General features: G+C 38.5%; 1 protein-coding gene across 2 annotated transcripts; it reads left to right on the top strand.

The window, feature by feature from the left end:
• The first annotated feature begins 217 nt into the window (after positions 1 to 217).
• On the top strand, positions 218 to 14,072 carry rabl6b (RAB, member RAS oncogene family-like 6b). Of its 2 annotated transcripts, none has more exons than XM_076046976.1 (16): positions 218 to 357; positions 1,803 to 2,187; positions 2,345 to 2,479; positions 4,275 to 4,322; positions 4,809 to 4,861; positions 4,965 to 5,053; positions 6,518 to 6,658; positions 7,104 to 7,209; positions 7,323 to 7,426; positions 8,532 to 8,917; positions 9,478 to 9,631; positions 10,287 to 10,490; positions 11,009 to 11,243; positions 11,481 to 11,670; positions 12,136 to 12,194; positions 12,277 to 14,072. In XM_076046976.1, the coding sequence occupies exons 2-16, from the start codon at positions 2,058 to 2,060 to the stop codon at positions 12,469 to 12,471; spliced, it is 2,229 nt and encodes a 742-aa protein (XP_075903091.1). In that variant the 5' UTR covers positions 218 to 357; positions 1,803 to 2,057; the 3' UTR covers positions 12,472 to 14,072. The 2 variants fall into 2 exon arrangements, with proteins under 2 accessions (XP_075903091.1, XP_075903093.1); XM_076046978.1 differs by having other exon boundaries at positions 221 to 283.
• Positions 14,073 to 16,861: the final 2,789 nt, after the last annotated feature.

The raw sequence follows: 16,861 nt of genomic DNA, 5'->3' as shown, positions 1-16,861 counted from the left end.
GCTTTTTTCTTTTCAATGGAATACTCTTTCCTTGTTATTTTCAAGGTACCTTTCTGTCTGTAAATAAAGGTGTAATTTTATGTTCTTAATTTTATCGCCACGACGTTATAATATTAAGGAACAACATCCTATAAAATGCTAAAATAATTTGTTTTTTATTATTTCTAGACTTTATTTTGAAAACTTGAAACGGACATTGTTGGTGCTTGGGTCAGATTTTACATTATTCACAGCGCTTGCTCCGGTTGCTCTTACAGCAAAGGAATGCCACTGACCTGTCGATGTAAGGATGGAGGTCCAACGGATGTTCTGTTAAAAAAAGATGTTGCCGTTGCAAACCCCTGTGCTATTAGATTCGTGAGTATTCTGCTCATGTGTCGATAACAATAAATAAATATTCGTATCCGTTCCCAACAACTGTCACGGGGTGTTCAGGAGAGAACAGCTAAGCTAAATTCGGCTAGCTAACGTTTGCTAAACCTGACTAAAATAATAACGCTACGTTTCAGCTAGGACAGTTATCAGGTTATCATTTTTCCTCTCATTCGAACAGGTTATTGTCTGGCTAATACTGACAGTGTATTTGAATTGACATTTTTAGCGCATCTTAAAAGATAGACACAGCCTTAATACCTCCATGTTAACAACTACTACGGCATTCAATGCTACCTCGAATCATTAAGAGGAAAGATAAACTTAAAAACAATCGTGTAGCTGTGTTATTAAGGGAGTTTGCTTTAAACCACATGTATTTTCGGTTTGTATTTAAAATTGACATGCGATAATGACGAATCAAGAGAGACACAGGATCATCGAATCTGTCTGCACACGAAGACAGACTCTTAAGACTACGTTGACAGTCGTTAGTTAAAAATTAGTCGCGTTACCCGCACAGCATCTGGTCTCGGTCACCCGATTCCCTGTTTGTCACCTGATATGATTTTCCATTTGTCAATGGGTGTCTGGTGTACTATCACAATCGCCTCTTTCATAACCCATAATCAGTATTTGTGTTTTTTGAAGTGCACATAGAAAGCTAAATAATATGCAAGCCATGCAAATGGTACCTTTACGTTTATTGGCATGTTCTCTAAGGAATCCTGGACCATAGGCAGTATAATTTTTGGGTAAAGGCCCCCACCTGCCACGCCGGCCATAACCTGTGTTACATTATTGTGACACATTAGCCCAAGAGAAACCCCATCAATCAATCTACTTTGATTTGCTTGTATTCCAGGCTACATCCAATGCAATCCCATATTATGCAAAATAGCCTATAGTTGAGTAATGGATGGATTCCCAAGAAGTGAAAAAAGCTCCATCCATGTGTTAAAAAAGTTTCTGAAGTCAGTCGACCGTGATGCCACAAATAGAGACTGATAACTCTTCTGATAACTCAATTGGCCCGTCATAGGTTTTCATTGTCCCTTCTGAGACTGCCTCACAGCTGCCTTGTTTTTCTGCCTTTTCAAACATGTGGATGCTACAAAAAGAATACATTTTAGCATGCACCAAAAGAAATGTGTTTCCTGCTCACTGTAAACAAAAAAAGGACTGAATATGTGGTTTTCTGGAGATTTTGCTCCTTTGAATGTTGTTGTGAATTGACTGAGGCTAGGATTAATAAGGATTTCACAAAAACACAATGATAAGGACACAGTATAGGACTTATACTGTTAAAATGCAGACATATGGGAATTGTCGTATTGAAAAAAATGTTGAACAAATGCAAGAGAACTGTGCTACATTTATCCTATTTCTTTCTATCGTAACAATTCTTTTCCATTTCTGTTTTCTGACAGATGCAGATCCTGAAAACAACACAATGATCACTGCTTCAGCTTGGCCAACACGAGAATGTATTCATATTTAAAAGAAGCCCATTCAGTGCTTATTAATTTGGCATCAGAGTTTCCTCTCAGCATGGGACCCTGAATTCCTCAACTTGCTAGGATACTGCATTGCGCTTCCCGATCGGCTACTATTGTACCAGTTGTCCCACAACTTCCGGCACGCTGCCGCCTGGATTTGTTCGGCCCTGCTGAAACTTTGCCAAAATGTTTTCAGCTCTTAAGAAGCTGGTAGGATCAGAGCCGGGGCAGCTCAGAGAGAAGCCCATCCCGGCCGGCTTGCAGTCCATGAACCAAAGTTTGCAGAGACGGTTTGCCAAGGGTGTCCAGTATAACAGTAGGTATTACGTCTGATGCAGTCGGCTCAATACAACACGTTACTTTCACTATCATATGTATTATTAGGATGATTTTTATTAATATATCTAACCCATGTAAAAAAAATGTCATGCTGCTATTTTTTTTTTTGATAAACACCGTATTTGTCCCTCAAGTGAAAATTGTCATTCGGGGGGATCGGAACACTGGAAAGAGCACGCTGTGGCATCGATTGCAGGGCAAAAAGTTTGTGGAAGAGTACCTGCCCACACAGGAAATCCAAGCCACAAGTATTCACTGGAATTATAAAAGTAAGTCGTTTGTGTTAAATATGTCAATTGGACAACTTCTTTCAGTCTCTGCGTCATATTTCCTGTTTGACATTTGTTGTCTTTGCCCATGCAATTTACAGTGGCTCTGTATCAAGGTAAAAAAAAAAAAAAGAAGAAGAAGAAGGAACAAAAGAAAATCACATTTTAGAATGTGTGGAATCCAAGAATAGCCATGCATTTATTTTTATTTCATCATTTTACTGTTTTCGGGTGATAACGATTACTTAATTGTCTAGGTACAGACGGATGAATTTATTTCATTGTCACGTCCAGTTTATCAACAACAGCCTACATCCATATCTGCAGTTTTTTTGTTTTTTTTCTATTTTATTTATTTTTTTCACAAAAGACAAAGAATACAAGAACATTTCACTTCAACAAAAAGAAATTCAAATAACTACAGACAGAACAAAATTGGTGGGTGATGGGGTCTTGGTACGGATAAACTTGGGGGATGATGGTGTCAGGATATCTGTTCATTAACTCTTATCTGATGTCGTCATTGAGCCACTCTAGCGTCATTGCGCTCAGCAAGTCCTTTGAAGCTTTGAAATGTCGCATTTTAAGGCTTTAAACTTTGAGAGGCATTTCCTCACACACCATGTGAACCAATCTCAGGAGTCTCCTGAAGGCACTTAGCGACGCAGCACTCGCGAAGGTGTTTCAAAATCAGATTTTTATTGCTGGGTATGATGCCAGCGCCAGTCAGAGAAACTGAAGAAAAGAAAAGAAAATCGACAAAGCACTCTGAAACTGTCAAACCGGCCTCATACCAGGTGGCGTGGGACATTGCTCGTGTATAAAGACCATGCAGCAAGGAGGAATGTATCAAGTCATGCGTTCACAATATCCCTACAGATGTCAGGTCACACCATTGTACAGATCTTGAGAACTCCTGCCATTTCATCATTGCTCCAGATGAGTCACGTGACATCCAAGATCAGCCACAGTTGGCGGCATTTTGTATGCACTCTGAGTCAGAAGAAGAGTATTATTTGAAGTATAGTGAAGGAAGAGTTGCTGGCCATAGTTGCCCCCGAGGGACCAGGCACGTGGGTCCATTCTCAAAGAGACTCTATTGATGGCTATTGGAAGAAGCAACACATTGAATAAATAAAAGTAAGAAAATTGCAATGAAATTGTTCATTGCTTGGCCCCAGAGTCACTGATATCTGCGTTATTTTTGCGAGTTTTGTTTGTGTAACTCTTTAAATTGATCTTGTTTTTGTTGTGGCTTTTTGAGCTGCTCTAGGCAGTGATGTCCAGAATACATTCCACATCACTAACAGTTCAACACAAAAAAAAGATGTGATCACATGAATCAGCCAACAGTCATCTTAAGACTCCTCATTCGTCTGAATAATTATCCTATGGAGAAAAAAAAAAAAAGTATTTTGTTATATCACAAAGTAATTTGTTATCCCCCCCCCCCCAAAAAAAATGTTGTTTTAACTGGTAAAGTAAAGATAATCACAAATAATTACAAGAGAATTTCATCAAACTGGAAAAAAAAAAAATGAATGCACAGCTGTTCTTGGTTTCCATTAGATTGAGCTCCAGGCTTCAGCAGACTAGTTTAGTGTTAGAGTAGGAGCTCTCTACACTATTAGTATGTATTTCATTAGTATTTTTAGTCCATGCAGAGTTGACAGTGTCATTACTAGTGTTTTATCATGATGTTACTGGATATATACTGCAACGTCTTTCCATCCTTTCCATCAAAAGTTTTGTCTGTGGCTGAATAATTATAAATACCACCGTTTTATTTCCCAAGCTACTGATGATGTGGTGAAGGTAGAGGTGTGGGACGTGGTGGATAAAGGTAAGTGAATAAGCAGAATCTATCTATCTGTCTGTCTGTCTGTCTGTCATTGCATTTGTTTGCTTGTCTCTGGTGGCCTTTCAGTGAACACTATGAAAATGAGCAGGTCCACTTTTGCTTGTTTAGTTCTCTGTCTTCACTGACAATCTTGTCATTTTTGTACCACCCTTGCGCTCGACTCAGGCCAAAAATATCCTCTTCCTGAATGTGTAGGTGAGCACGACTGAAGTGTGTAGCGACTTATGTTATACCGTATGTGTCCCATAGACTTGCACCGGTCGAAGAGTCAGTGTACAAAAGTTTCTGTGTAGAAAGAATTTTAATTTAGTCTTTTTTTGACCTAGACTCCTCATCCCTGTGTTCACGCCACAGTCGAAAAAAATCAAAAGTGGATTTGCCGAGCCACTCTGCCTTCTAATAATTTACAGCAATTATAAGCCATAGCTTGTTTTCATTAACATTTCTGCCCTTTTTTTCTTCATTCAGGCAAAGGTAAACGACGTGGAGACAATCTGAAACTGGAGAATGAAACCCAAGAGGTTAATGTTGCTCTTTTTGGTCCACCATTAATATGTGTGGCAGCCACAGATGTCTGAGATGAGATGCCTGAATATTTACCTCAAATGTTCATATGTGTTTCAGTCAGATGAGGTGGCCCTGGACGCAGAGTTCCTGGACGTGTACAAGAACTGTAACGGAGTCATCATGATGTTTGACATCACCAAGCAGTGGTAAGAGTCGTCTCGGCAGTGTCTGCTTGCGGCTGGCACTAGATTATTCATGGACAGGTTAGGTTTCAGTCAATGTCACACTTTCCAACCAGAGGTTCTTGCTAACTTCACAGCTTTAAAGGCTGATCAGAAATACTATTTCTGGCATTATGTTAAGTATAAATAGATATGTGTGTGTGTGTGTGTGTGTGTGTGTGGGTGGGGGGTTGGAGGGTGTTAAATACGTCCTTGTTTTTCAGTCATAGTAATAGTGGGAAAAATGGCACAAATAATTTGAAAACAAAAACTAACCTTAATCTGAGAATCTGTTGAAAAGTACATTACAAATAAAAACTAGTAAGATACTAAACCCTGATGTAAATGCTATTTATATCATATATATAATTTAATACTATATGATATTTTATAACATTTGTGGTAGAACTGAAATATGAGCAGTGGGCCAAAATACCTGTTGGCAGGTCCAGAAGTATCATTGAGAGTTGCAGAATTCACCTGATTGCAGTGATTGCATCAAAAGATTGTGCAATAAAAATGTTTAGTTAAAGGTACAATTTTTTTTTTGTTGAGGCCATTTTCATGATTTTTTTTTTTTAATCATTCTGTTGAGCCACAATTCAAAAGCAATGTCTTATTTCCATTAGTTCATTTTCAGTAAATGTTTATTTTTCACGACTTTTGTCAGTTGCAACTTTTTTTAGTGAACATTGTGGGTTTTTCTTTTTTCTTTTTTAATGGTAGGGTACCAACAAATTTGTCCACCTCTGTAGATATCTGTTGTTAATGTAAGCATGAGTGTATGTCATTCTGACATTTAAAAAAAAACAAATCAAAAAAAACCTTATGAAAGTAAATGTGAAGTATATTTGTATACATTTTGCGTAGTCTTGGTAGACTTTCAAAGTTTAACAATGTTATGAACTTCATTCATGATTTAAGCCAGCAGCAATTTATTAGACCATAATTTACAATACCGACCAGAGGATGTCAGTGTTCAGAACATTCACTCATAATCAGGAATAGTAACTGACCCAAGTGGCCTAACAATATCACGTGGGGTGAAAAATCATCCCACTAAGAAAGACGTGCTTGATGTCATCATCTCTTTATTCCATCTATGTTTTACACAACACAGAGTAATGCAAGAGAACCCCCCCCGCCCCCCAAACAGAAACACACCTGTGTTTAATCATTAATCATTAATGACTGATAAATTTGGCCCAAGGCCCCATATTTGTTTAAAAGTTCTAAACATAAAGCACATTTATTTCCATACACTGAGATGATTTCATGGGAGGCTGTTGTCATCGTCATGTTGTAAATCAAGACTGGACTTGCTGCTTGCCAAGTTAGCCGAATTATTGGCCGCATTTGTGGGAATTTGGTCGTTGCATCGACCTTCATGTTGCTCTCAACCCATCACCTGATCCGTGTTGCAATGTGCTGTGTTCTTGTTGATTGCAGGACATTTAACTACATCCTGAGAGAACTGCCCAAAGTACCGACTCACGTGCCAGTGTGTGTGTTGGGAAACCACAGGGACATGGGCGAGCATCGTGTCATTCTTCCTGATGACATCCGAGACTTGATTGCAGGACTAAACAGGTAGCGATCACAGGGAAACTTAAAACAGTAATACAAGTTAGTTTTTCTTATTAGCCTCCTGATTTTGATATGTGGTAGATTAGGTGTAAAATAAAGGCAGAATAAATGACACTGCATAGGTCTACATCATTTACTACAGTTTATCCAATTTAATCCCAGGCAGAGGTAGGAAGAGACAAAATGGACAGAATTTTTGACCCATCTGTGGGTACATTAAACTTTTGGTAGTAAATCTTTCAAGAAATGTTACACTCTGTGCATTGAAAGGGTCCTTATTTTGACCATTTCCAGTTTTAATACATTTATTTTGGTGATTTAGATTCCAAAAATAAACAAAGTTTGTTTGGCCCCCAAAAAATCCTACAAACTGAACAGTATATCCTCACTATTACCAAGGTATTTTAGAATCAAGTAATATCATCATGTAATGCTATTTATTTTACAGACCCATGGGAGCATCTTACATCCACTATGCCGAGTCCTCAATGAAGAATGGTTTCGGCTTGAAGTATTTGCACAGATTTTTCAACATCCCTTTCCTGCAGCTCCAGGTTACTTTTCACCATAACATAACTGTTATTTAGTTGTCTGTTGATATATATATATATATATATATATATATATTTATTTTTTTTTAATTTTTTGCGTGTATCTGTGAACATAGAGGGAAACACTCCTGAGGCAACTGGAGACCAATCAGCTGGACATGGACGCCACTCTGGAGGAACTCTGTGTCCAGCAGGAGACTGAAGATCAAAACTATGAGATGTACAGTGTGCATTTTTATTTTATTTTATTTTATTTTTTACTAATGCAGGAAAAAGACAGCTGAGAGGAAATATGCTCAAGGCAAAACTTAGCACCAGAGAGCAAATGTTTATTGGTTTATTGTTTATTAAACAGGCTGAATGGCCCTGTAACAAACCATCAAGGTTTTTTTTTGATGAGCTGAACCAGCTCTGTCTATTCATAATGTTGATAATAATAATTATTATTACTTACTATGATTGATGATTGTAACTAATTTTAGTATTATTTATGATCACAAAATCTGTTAAAAAAAAAAATCTCTGAGTCCTCTCAGTCCCTTTATTAAAAGTAAAAGTTTTTTTCAAGGTTGTTTAATTCTGTCTTGGTCCCCGTCATGGGAAAAACATCGACGTTTTCAATAACAAGGCCTACACAAAAAAAGCCAGACGCAGACCTTCGACCAATGGATTTAAGCTCTATTCTGTGCAAAACAATGAAAAAGTTTTGGTGAACCTTCTGACCTCCACAGCGCAATAGTAATAGTGTTGCAGATGATGCTGTCCACACACTGATAGACTCTCTCTGTCTCTCAAAGTAAATGAGGCTTCCTAAAGGATGAACTCAGGGTTGTGTTTGTAGATTTCTGCACAGCTTTTAATGAACAAGTCTAAAATTGTGGCTGCCAAAAAATACACGTTCTACTCGACCGATTAATGTCCAATCAGCACCGTTGTAAAGCTTGAAGTCTCCTCTGCCTTTCTATCTGGAAGTTGTTCTTATGTTTCAAGATGACTTTTTCCTTTTCCTTTTTTGCACTCTATGCACCTCTAACATGAAAAAATTGTGAATTTTCAAAAAAAACAAAAAACAACAGCCAAAACCAGGTACTCAGTTCTAAGGGTTGGATAACCAAATTACTTTCATTGTATTGTGATTATACATTTTTATTTATGTATTCATGGGCAGTATGTTAAGCTTTTACCAACATAGAAATTATAAATTAAGCCAAATTTTACACGCTGGACCTTTAAATATTTGAGCCTTCGACTCAAAAATCAGACCTCCGAAATAATATTGCAGGTGTTGTATGGTTGATTGATCTACTGTGTTTTAACGTCCACAGCTTCCTCGAGAACTTGGAGTCTCGCAATAAGGGCTATGGCTCCCCCGGTCCCGCCAACGGCCAGAGTCCATCCTCAGGCTCCCAGTCCCCCATTGTCCCTCCCAGTGGAGCTTCTACTGGCAGCTCGAGTCCCAGCACCCCTCAAGCCCCCATCGCTTCCCAGGCTGTCCCTCAGTCACCATCCATGCCAGCTTCCTCCCCTCTGCCCCCGTCTACAGCGGCCAGCGCAGCTGCTTCTCCCACTGTTGACTCCAAGCCACCAGCCCAGTCGCCGGAGCACCTTCAGCCCTCGGGTTCCACCGCAGGCCCCGCCCTTCAAAAGCGCAGCTTTATTTCCCGTTGGTTCGGATTGCCTCCTGCTGAGGTCACTTCTTCTTCGAACCAAGGTAAGATTCTGCAGTTAAAGGAATTAGTTCCTGTGAAAATGTTTCACTTCATATCCTCTTTATATCAGGGATGCACCGATACCACTTGTTGTTGCAGAACGAGGAGAGTACGAGTATTTGCATTTCAGTACTCAACGATACTGAGTACTTGATAAGGGTTCCACAGATGTTCTGTTATTTGAACAACATTTCTCGGCATGTTTTCTAGAACATGGGGGTGACTGTCACAAGTTTCACTTACAGTACAAACACAGATTTAACAAAATTGTCATATACATACATATACAACTGGTATTGGTGTTGCGGTATCGGCACGTATTTTACGAGTAGAGTACTCAACCCCGGTGTCGGAACTGATAACGTATTGGTATTAGTTCATCCTTACCTAATAGACCTGTCAAGTGTGAGTGAAGCAAACAGAATGTTCCCTGAGACGCACATATTCAATTAACGAGACACAAGGCTGTTCAATAACTATGAATAATTTATAATAAATAATGGTTCATGTTGTTAACTTAAATGTGTATTTTCTTTTTTTTATTTGCATCTCTTTTCATCAGAGGGCCCCCCCGTGGCTGTCTCTTCCGCTAACGTACAGAGTGTGGATGACTTTGTGCCTGACGACAGGTTGGACAAAAGTTTCCTGGAAGATAGCTTGGGGTCAAAGACCAAAGTTCCTCAGCTTGCTCCAACTACCGCGGTTGACAGTGACAGGTGAGATGTACTGTGTGTTATGTTGACAAAAACTATACACATATACATATATATATTTATAATTGCCAGAGTCACTCCATATTGTCAAGATAGCATGCGCCTGTTGCTGTATGTGTAGATTCAGACTGATTCGGATCTGAGCAGAAACAATACTTTGACAAGCTGTGGCATCTAAACGATGCTTATTTGGTACAATTGGGCCCAGCCTGTGCAAACAATATCCCCTAAGCCATTACAACACCTACGATACAAGTGTAGCCAGATTGTACGCCTGTGCAGCCTTCTCCATCACAGCTGTTCAGGAACCTTGCTTAAACTGGGAATTAAAGGCTGAGTGTGTAATATTTGTCGATTTTTAAGAAGAAACAGTGACGTCAAGTGGTTACATTTTGGATTGCAGCGCTCTTTCACATAAGTCCCCTTAGAGACTCTGTACCCTCCCTCTCCCAAGCTTGCCAGTGAACTGTGGTGGCCTGACAGCACAATGCTGGATAACTCGTTCACCATTTTCTTTGTCGGTTTATTTGAAGACACGAGCGTTCACCATAAACACAAAACGTCAGGCAGCTAGATTGTCCACATCCGGCTTCCTTAGGAATATGGTGGTGCAAGATGGCAGCAAACTAAGTAAGACCCTTGTTCTATGTATATTCAGTGATGCGGAAGACCGAGGAAACCCAATGGTGTCCAGATTCCAGGATGAACTTGATCTGGATGACACGGAGCCCAGCATCCCCCAGCCAGAAACACTTCTGTTCTGTGAAGGTGTCACAGTGACCAGCGATGAGGAGGAGGGAGTGCCAGCAGCTCCTACTGTCACACACAGCAAAGATGTTGACAGTGAGCCTGAACTGAAACCGTAAGTTCCTTCTTTTAGGGAAATTTCCATGTATTTGGTGGTAGCGTTGTACATCTATTTTCTGTCCTGTTTTTGTCAGCACACTGGAGCCACAAATAAAAATGTTGTAAATGTTGAATTGATGGATGTTGACCGGCAAGTGTTAAAATATTTAAAATATACACACACACACACACACACACACGCACACACACATAGGTATACATATTAAGGCTGCACTATATATTGTAAATTTATCGATATTGCATATATATATATGTGTGTGTGTGTGTGTGTGTGTGTGTGTGTGTGTGTGTGTGTGTGTGTGTGTGTGTACATATATATATATATATATATATATATATATATATATATATATATATGTGTATATATATATATATATGTGTATACATATATATATATATATATATATATGTATATACATATTATTGATTGTTCATCTAGCTTTGCCATCACCGTGCAACTGTTTTAACTGTCCATCGTTCTGTGATTTTCATCACACGTAACTCTTGTTTCAGACCTGCGATTCACATCACTGAACCAAAGGTGCCATCTAAAGTTATCGAGCCCAAGGGCCGCAATGAAGCGGGAGTGCAGCCCGCCCGCCACCCGGGAAAGACCAAGGGAAGCACACCTGGAGCCGAGGATTCCGACACTGACCACGAAGCCCCCGTAGCTCAGCAGATGCTCTCATTTATAATGGACGATCCTGACTTTGAGTCTGAGGCGTCGGACACGCCACAGATCATGAAAGTAAGTCAAAACAGAATCTGAGAATTGTTATTTAATGTACGTTAGTCATCATAGTTGTGTCTTTAGTAGCTCCTCTGACACTAGTCACACCAGATGAAGTTAGTGTGTGGAGGGATGGAGCCGTTTGAGTGGAACTCAGCTGTTCGTGTCGGTCGCTTTTGTTTAGAAAACTGTACTTCCTGCTCATGGCGTCTTTCTGTCTTTCTTTCTTTTTTTTCCTCTGACTTATCGTTCCAGAGTACGTTTCCAGTCAGAGACGAGCTTCTCTCCGACCTCTCCGACGATGACGTGCAGTTAGCGGCGAAGACACCAGAAGTTCGAAAGCACACTGTGATCTCCTTCAAACACAAAGACGACACTGACCTGTTTGGCCTTGGTATCCAGGAGGAGGCACCTGCGGCCAAAGACAGCAGTGAAGAACAGGAAGGTAACAGCCTGATAATATCCAAACAGGAAATCAATATTTTTGGCCATTATTTAGTTTTTAGTAGCTCTTCTGTATACAGTTGTGTGCGTGTGTTGTGGGGGAGGGAAGCGGGTAAGAAAAGATGATTTGTTCTATTTGCGTCCGTGGGAGAAGAACAGAAGAAATCAGCTGTCATGGAATCGGTTAAAAAAAAAAAGGAACCACTAGAAAAGCGTCAGGTTCTGCTTGGTTGCCACGGCTATTTTTAAACTGTAGCGCTCACTGATGAGAGGGCTGTTCAAATAAGCAGATTATTATTGTGGGTTTATTGATTCCATTCATGATGCAGGCCCAGTCGCATCGTTTCTTGTTGTAGTTCCTGAAGCGCAGATCAGCGTTAATAATTACAACGATGGCAAATATCAAACATTGTCAACGTGCCTTTTGGGTTTCACTTGTTTTGACTCATTTGATGTTTCTTTTCAGAAAAAGACGTCCAGACGTCCTCCAAAGACAAAAAGAAAAAGAAGAAGAAAAGCAAAGAGGTAACGTTCTGACTGCTTACACTGTCTGTGTAAACACGCGTCGGGTTGTTGCAGTGGATTCAGTTTTTTGTTGTTTTTTCAGCTGGAGGAAAAGAGCAAGAAGAAACACAAACACAAGAAAAAGGAGAAAGATGACGTTCCCACCGCGGACGAGAAGGAGAAAAAGAAGAAGAAACTGCGACACAAGAAGACAGAAGTGGATGAGTTGGAGGACTTTTTGGGTGGGGGAGGGGGAGCGCCGATAAAGTCAGACGACGGTGACTACGAGGAGCTTTAATACGACACGGTAAATTCCACAGGGAGTCAAATAGCCTCTCCACAAAACGTGCAGGTTCCCTATTGTGTGCAGACAGCAGCATCTCTAAGCCATAACACATTAGGAGGCTGGTGGGGGGATGCGGGGGGCTGCTATGGTTCTCACATTAATGTTTACCTCCTTTCCAAATGGTAAAAAAAAAAAAGGAGGGGAGGAGCAAAGAGCCACGAGTACTTTAGCTAACGACGGTGTTTAAAAAAAATAAAAAAATAAAAATCGCAGGTGTGGCCAGAACTCGGCTCCTCGGACTCCGGAACTCGTCATTCCTTCGGTTTGATACTTTGCTTTGGTTTGACGCAAAATGATCTGATCTTAGACGGCTTCTGTATATACGGTTAGCGTTTTCTTTTTCTTTTTTTCTTTTTTTTTCGTCTGAATGTTGGTGTCGTAAATAAGAGCATGCTAAAACATGACTGAAATATCATCTCGTGCTCCGTCTCTCCCTTTTCATCCGTGCGCTTTCAGTGTTTGACCGCCGTCTCTCTCATGTCTACAAGAGCTTCCAAACCACAGGGGCAGTTTCACGGTTTTGCGTTGCTAGCATTTCTAGGAGCAGCGCTCTTTTATGGACGTGGCGGTAGATACCAACAACGACACGTCTTTCTGGAATATTCTTGCTGGGAGGTTTTTTTTTTTTTTCCTTCTTCTTTTGAGCAGAGACTTTGACTCCGCAAAATTGAACTGCATGGCAAATTAAACATCGATTGGCCACAGAATCGATTTTTGCGTTGCTAGCATTTCTAGGAGCGCTGCGCTTTTATTCAGGTGGCGATAGATACTTACAACGACACGTCTTTCTGGAATATTCTTGCTGGGAGTTTTTGTTTTTTTCTCTTCCTTCTGCTTTTGAGTTGAGACTTTGACTCCGCAAAATTCAACTGCATGGCAAATTAAACGTCTATTTACCACAGAATCGAGCTTTATCACAATATCGCTGGTGTAACCATGTCTATGGGGCTCTGGCGCACAAATGCCTGATTGTCAAAAAAAAAAAAAAACTTTTACAACTGTGAACATTTCTAAAGGTGGCAGCAGCTTAACTTCCTTTCACCATTCCAGCAAAATGTATTTTGTCGTTTAAATTGATATCATTTTTATTTGTTCCCCTCAGCCTGCACTTAACACTACGTTACTGCACACAGTCTCATTGATTGTAATGATAATAATAAAAAAAAAAAAGTTGTGTGGTCACCTAGACTGCAACATTATTATGTTTGCGGCCAGCATTTCACACTTTTTACCTGAAAAAACCCTATATTGTGTTAATTTCAGATTTTCATTTTTGCGTGATAATTTATTAACAGGGATGTTTATTGATAGCCACGGTGAATATTATCACAGCTTTCATATTTGATAGTGAAATACGGTTGTTAAGCACGGTGACTAAAAGCATGGTGACCGTGGGAACTTTGTGTGCGGCTCTATGGAAACTCCTTTTGTGGGAACGTCTATATTAGACCATAACGGGGTGTTTGGATCTGCTGATGCAATTCTGGCTGTTTTCACAAAATGTGACCAAGTTGCGTTTGATCTCTACAGAAATTAATGAAAAATTGCCACTATGCCGGTGTGCTGGTTCACTTTATATCATTTACTGTTATTTTTGAGAGCCTCTGTGATCTTCCACCTTATTGGGTTCATGCAGTCCTTCGATAAACATAACTGCCTGGAGTCAGTGATGTTATTTTAAGTAATTGTTGGCTTTCTTTGGCTGGGTATTCTATGCTCAGGATATCACACATTTTTGAAGTTTTAGCGTTTAGTGTTGGTTTTTTTCCAGGGTTAAACAAGTTTAAGTTTACTATGAAGTGAAGTAAGTTAAAGCAGTTCCTGAAGTCCAGTCAGACTTCAGACAACAAAAGCCATCAGCGATGGTGATAAAGATGTTTATAAGAACAACCACTAAAAATGGCCCTGCTAAAAATGGTGGTAAGAATGAATTTGTGTCTATTTGAACTACCAATATGTCCTCATGGTTGTGTTGTACAGTACACACATACATATATATGTGTGTGTGTGTGTGTATATATACGTGTATATATACATTTGTATACATATATGTATTTGGTGTATATGTATATATGTACATGTGTATGTATATATATATATATGTATATATATATATATATATATATATATATATATATATATGTATATATATATATATATATATATATATATATATATGTATATATATATATATTATACCGTGTGTGTATGTATATATGTATATATACATTTGTATACATATATGTGTTTAGTGTATATGTATATATGTACATGTTTATGTATATAATATATATATACATATATATATACATTTGTATACATATGTGTTTAGTGTATATGTATATATGTACATGTATATATATATACAATGTGTGTGTATACATATATATATATACATTTGTATACATATATGTATTTAGTGTATATGTATATATATGTACATGTATATATGTATATGTACAAAATGGATGTTTGTTATTGTCCATTGTGTGAAAAATGCAGTCTGTTTTAGTTGTCATGACCCTTTGTAGTTGTGACAATTTGTGTCTGATGGCACCTTTGATCAGATATGACTAAAGGTTGATGTGCTAAAAAGTTGAATGTCTCTTGAGATAGTTATGACTACATTTTTTGCACAATCCACAGGTCACGATCCTTAATTACACGTCACAGTCTGTTTTTTTATTTAACCTGCCCAAACTGATTTTAATTCCAGTAAGCAGCAAGTATCAATCAACGTTTTAAGAATTGATGTAATTCAAGCATTTAAATAACAATCTCCATGATTAACATTTGATCATTTCTTTAAATTTTTAGTCTTTGCTTAACATTTAAATGTCATACCCCCTGTTAGCAAATCATACGAAAAAAAGAAAAAAGAAAAGTCCACAGAACCTAAATGCTGACTAAAAGTGAGAGAACATTTAATTCCATTGTGTAGATTTTTCTTAGAATGTTTGGATGTCTATTTATTTCTTTTGCTGATGCATTTTAATTTTGAGTAAGAAAATCATTTGAATGAGAAAATAATTCTCTAATCTGATCCCTAATTGTTGTTAAAAAAAATATTAAAATAAATACGTGATCATTTACATTGTAGATTCTCATTGAAGGTATCAAAGTTCTAAATAAGGATTTGGAATTATGTAGTAAACAAACAAAAAAAGTGTGAAATACCTGAAACCTGTTTTATGTTTGGATTCTTCCAAATAGCCACCCTTCATATGAAGCATATTTAGAGTGATTTCACAACTTTTCCCGTGCTACATAAGTACATTTATCTTGCTCATGTATTTGATGTCTTCTATCTAACTACAATGCAGAAAGTAGCAACGATAAAGGAAAAACATTGCAGGAGAACATGTGTCCAAAATTTTGGCTGCTAGTGTACATACAATTCCTCTGTTAATAACTCATCAGAAGTACTTTGCTCCGCTATATTATAAACTACATGTAGTTGGTTGATTTTCTCTGGGGTTGCCTTAATGAAAGTTATGCTTCAAAAAACATTGTGCTGCTGTTTCTGAAAATTAGTATTTGCAAAGGCATTGGGATCTTATTGTTGCCTGAGTGTTTCACTGGCGAACCAGAATCTTTATCACTCACAGCTTAGTCTAAGGACGCAGTGAAGAGATGACCGGTTGTTTGTTCCTCACAATTAGTACAAAGAACTGTATTTTATTTTAGATGCTGGCACTCCTTTTAGTTTTTATTTGTGCTCTGTTGGGAAAAGTTGTGTCGTTTCCCAACAGTCCTCAGCAGTTGAGTGACTTATGAGTGTGCATGTTACATTTTCAAGCCTTCCCCTGTAATAATTATTAGTGGTTGACACTTATTTGTAACAAAAACTTTTACTGCAATGCTTCAGAGAACTGTTCATTTTGGAAAGAGCTGCTGCCATAGGGTGTCCGCATAACCGAAATATTTTAGGTTCGTCGAACAGTCCTTTGTCTTTGAAGAATGACTTCTTTATTTTTACATCTTACATCTTTACAAGTCTCATACCTTACTCAGTTCCTATCCTTTATATTACTGTTTTATTGTATATCCTGTTTTATATCCCAGACTTGAAAATAAGCAGCAGTTATGAATATCGTTCGGCCCGGTTCCAACTGTGTCATGTGATTGAAGATAAACGGTTTAATGGTTTAATAGTTTCAAGCAGAGCATGAGACTTAATGTACAGCAAGAATGTATAAAGCATATAAATAAAACCTGTATATTCTAAGGGCTTCATTCCAAAAATGGCATGTCAGTTAAACGTCGTCTGAAATTATTTGTTAGGTCACACACGCATTCACAAATATTGATTTCCCTGGTGGTCTTGACATTTTGGAATGAA

Source organism: Nelusetta ayraudi, unplaced genomic scaffold (assembly GCF_046127955.1).
Source record: "Nelusetta ayraudi isolate G7.1 ecotype Tasmania unplaced genomic scaffold, CSIRO-AGI_Nayr_v1 ptg000092l, whole genome shotgun sequence".
In the NCBI taxonomy this organism is placed as follows: Eukaryota; Metazoa; Chordata; class Actinopteri; order Tetraodontiformes; family Monacanthidae; genus Nelusetta; species Nelusetta ayraudi.
The sequence above is the reverse complement of the archived record's forward strand: the minus strand, read 5'-3'. Positions and strand labels throughout refer to the sequence as shown.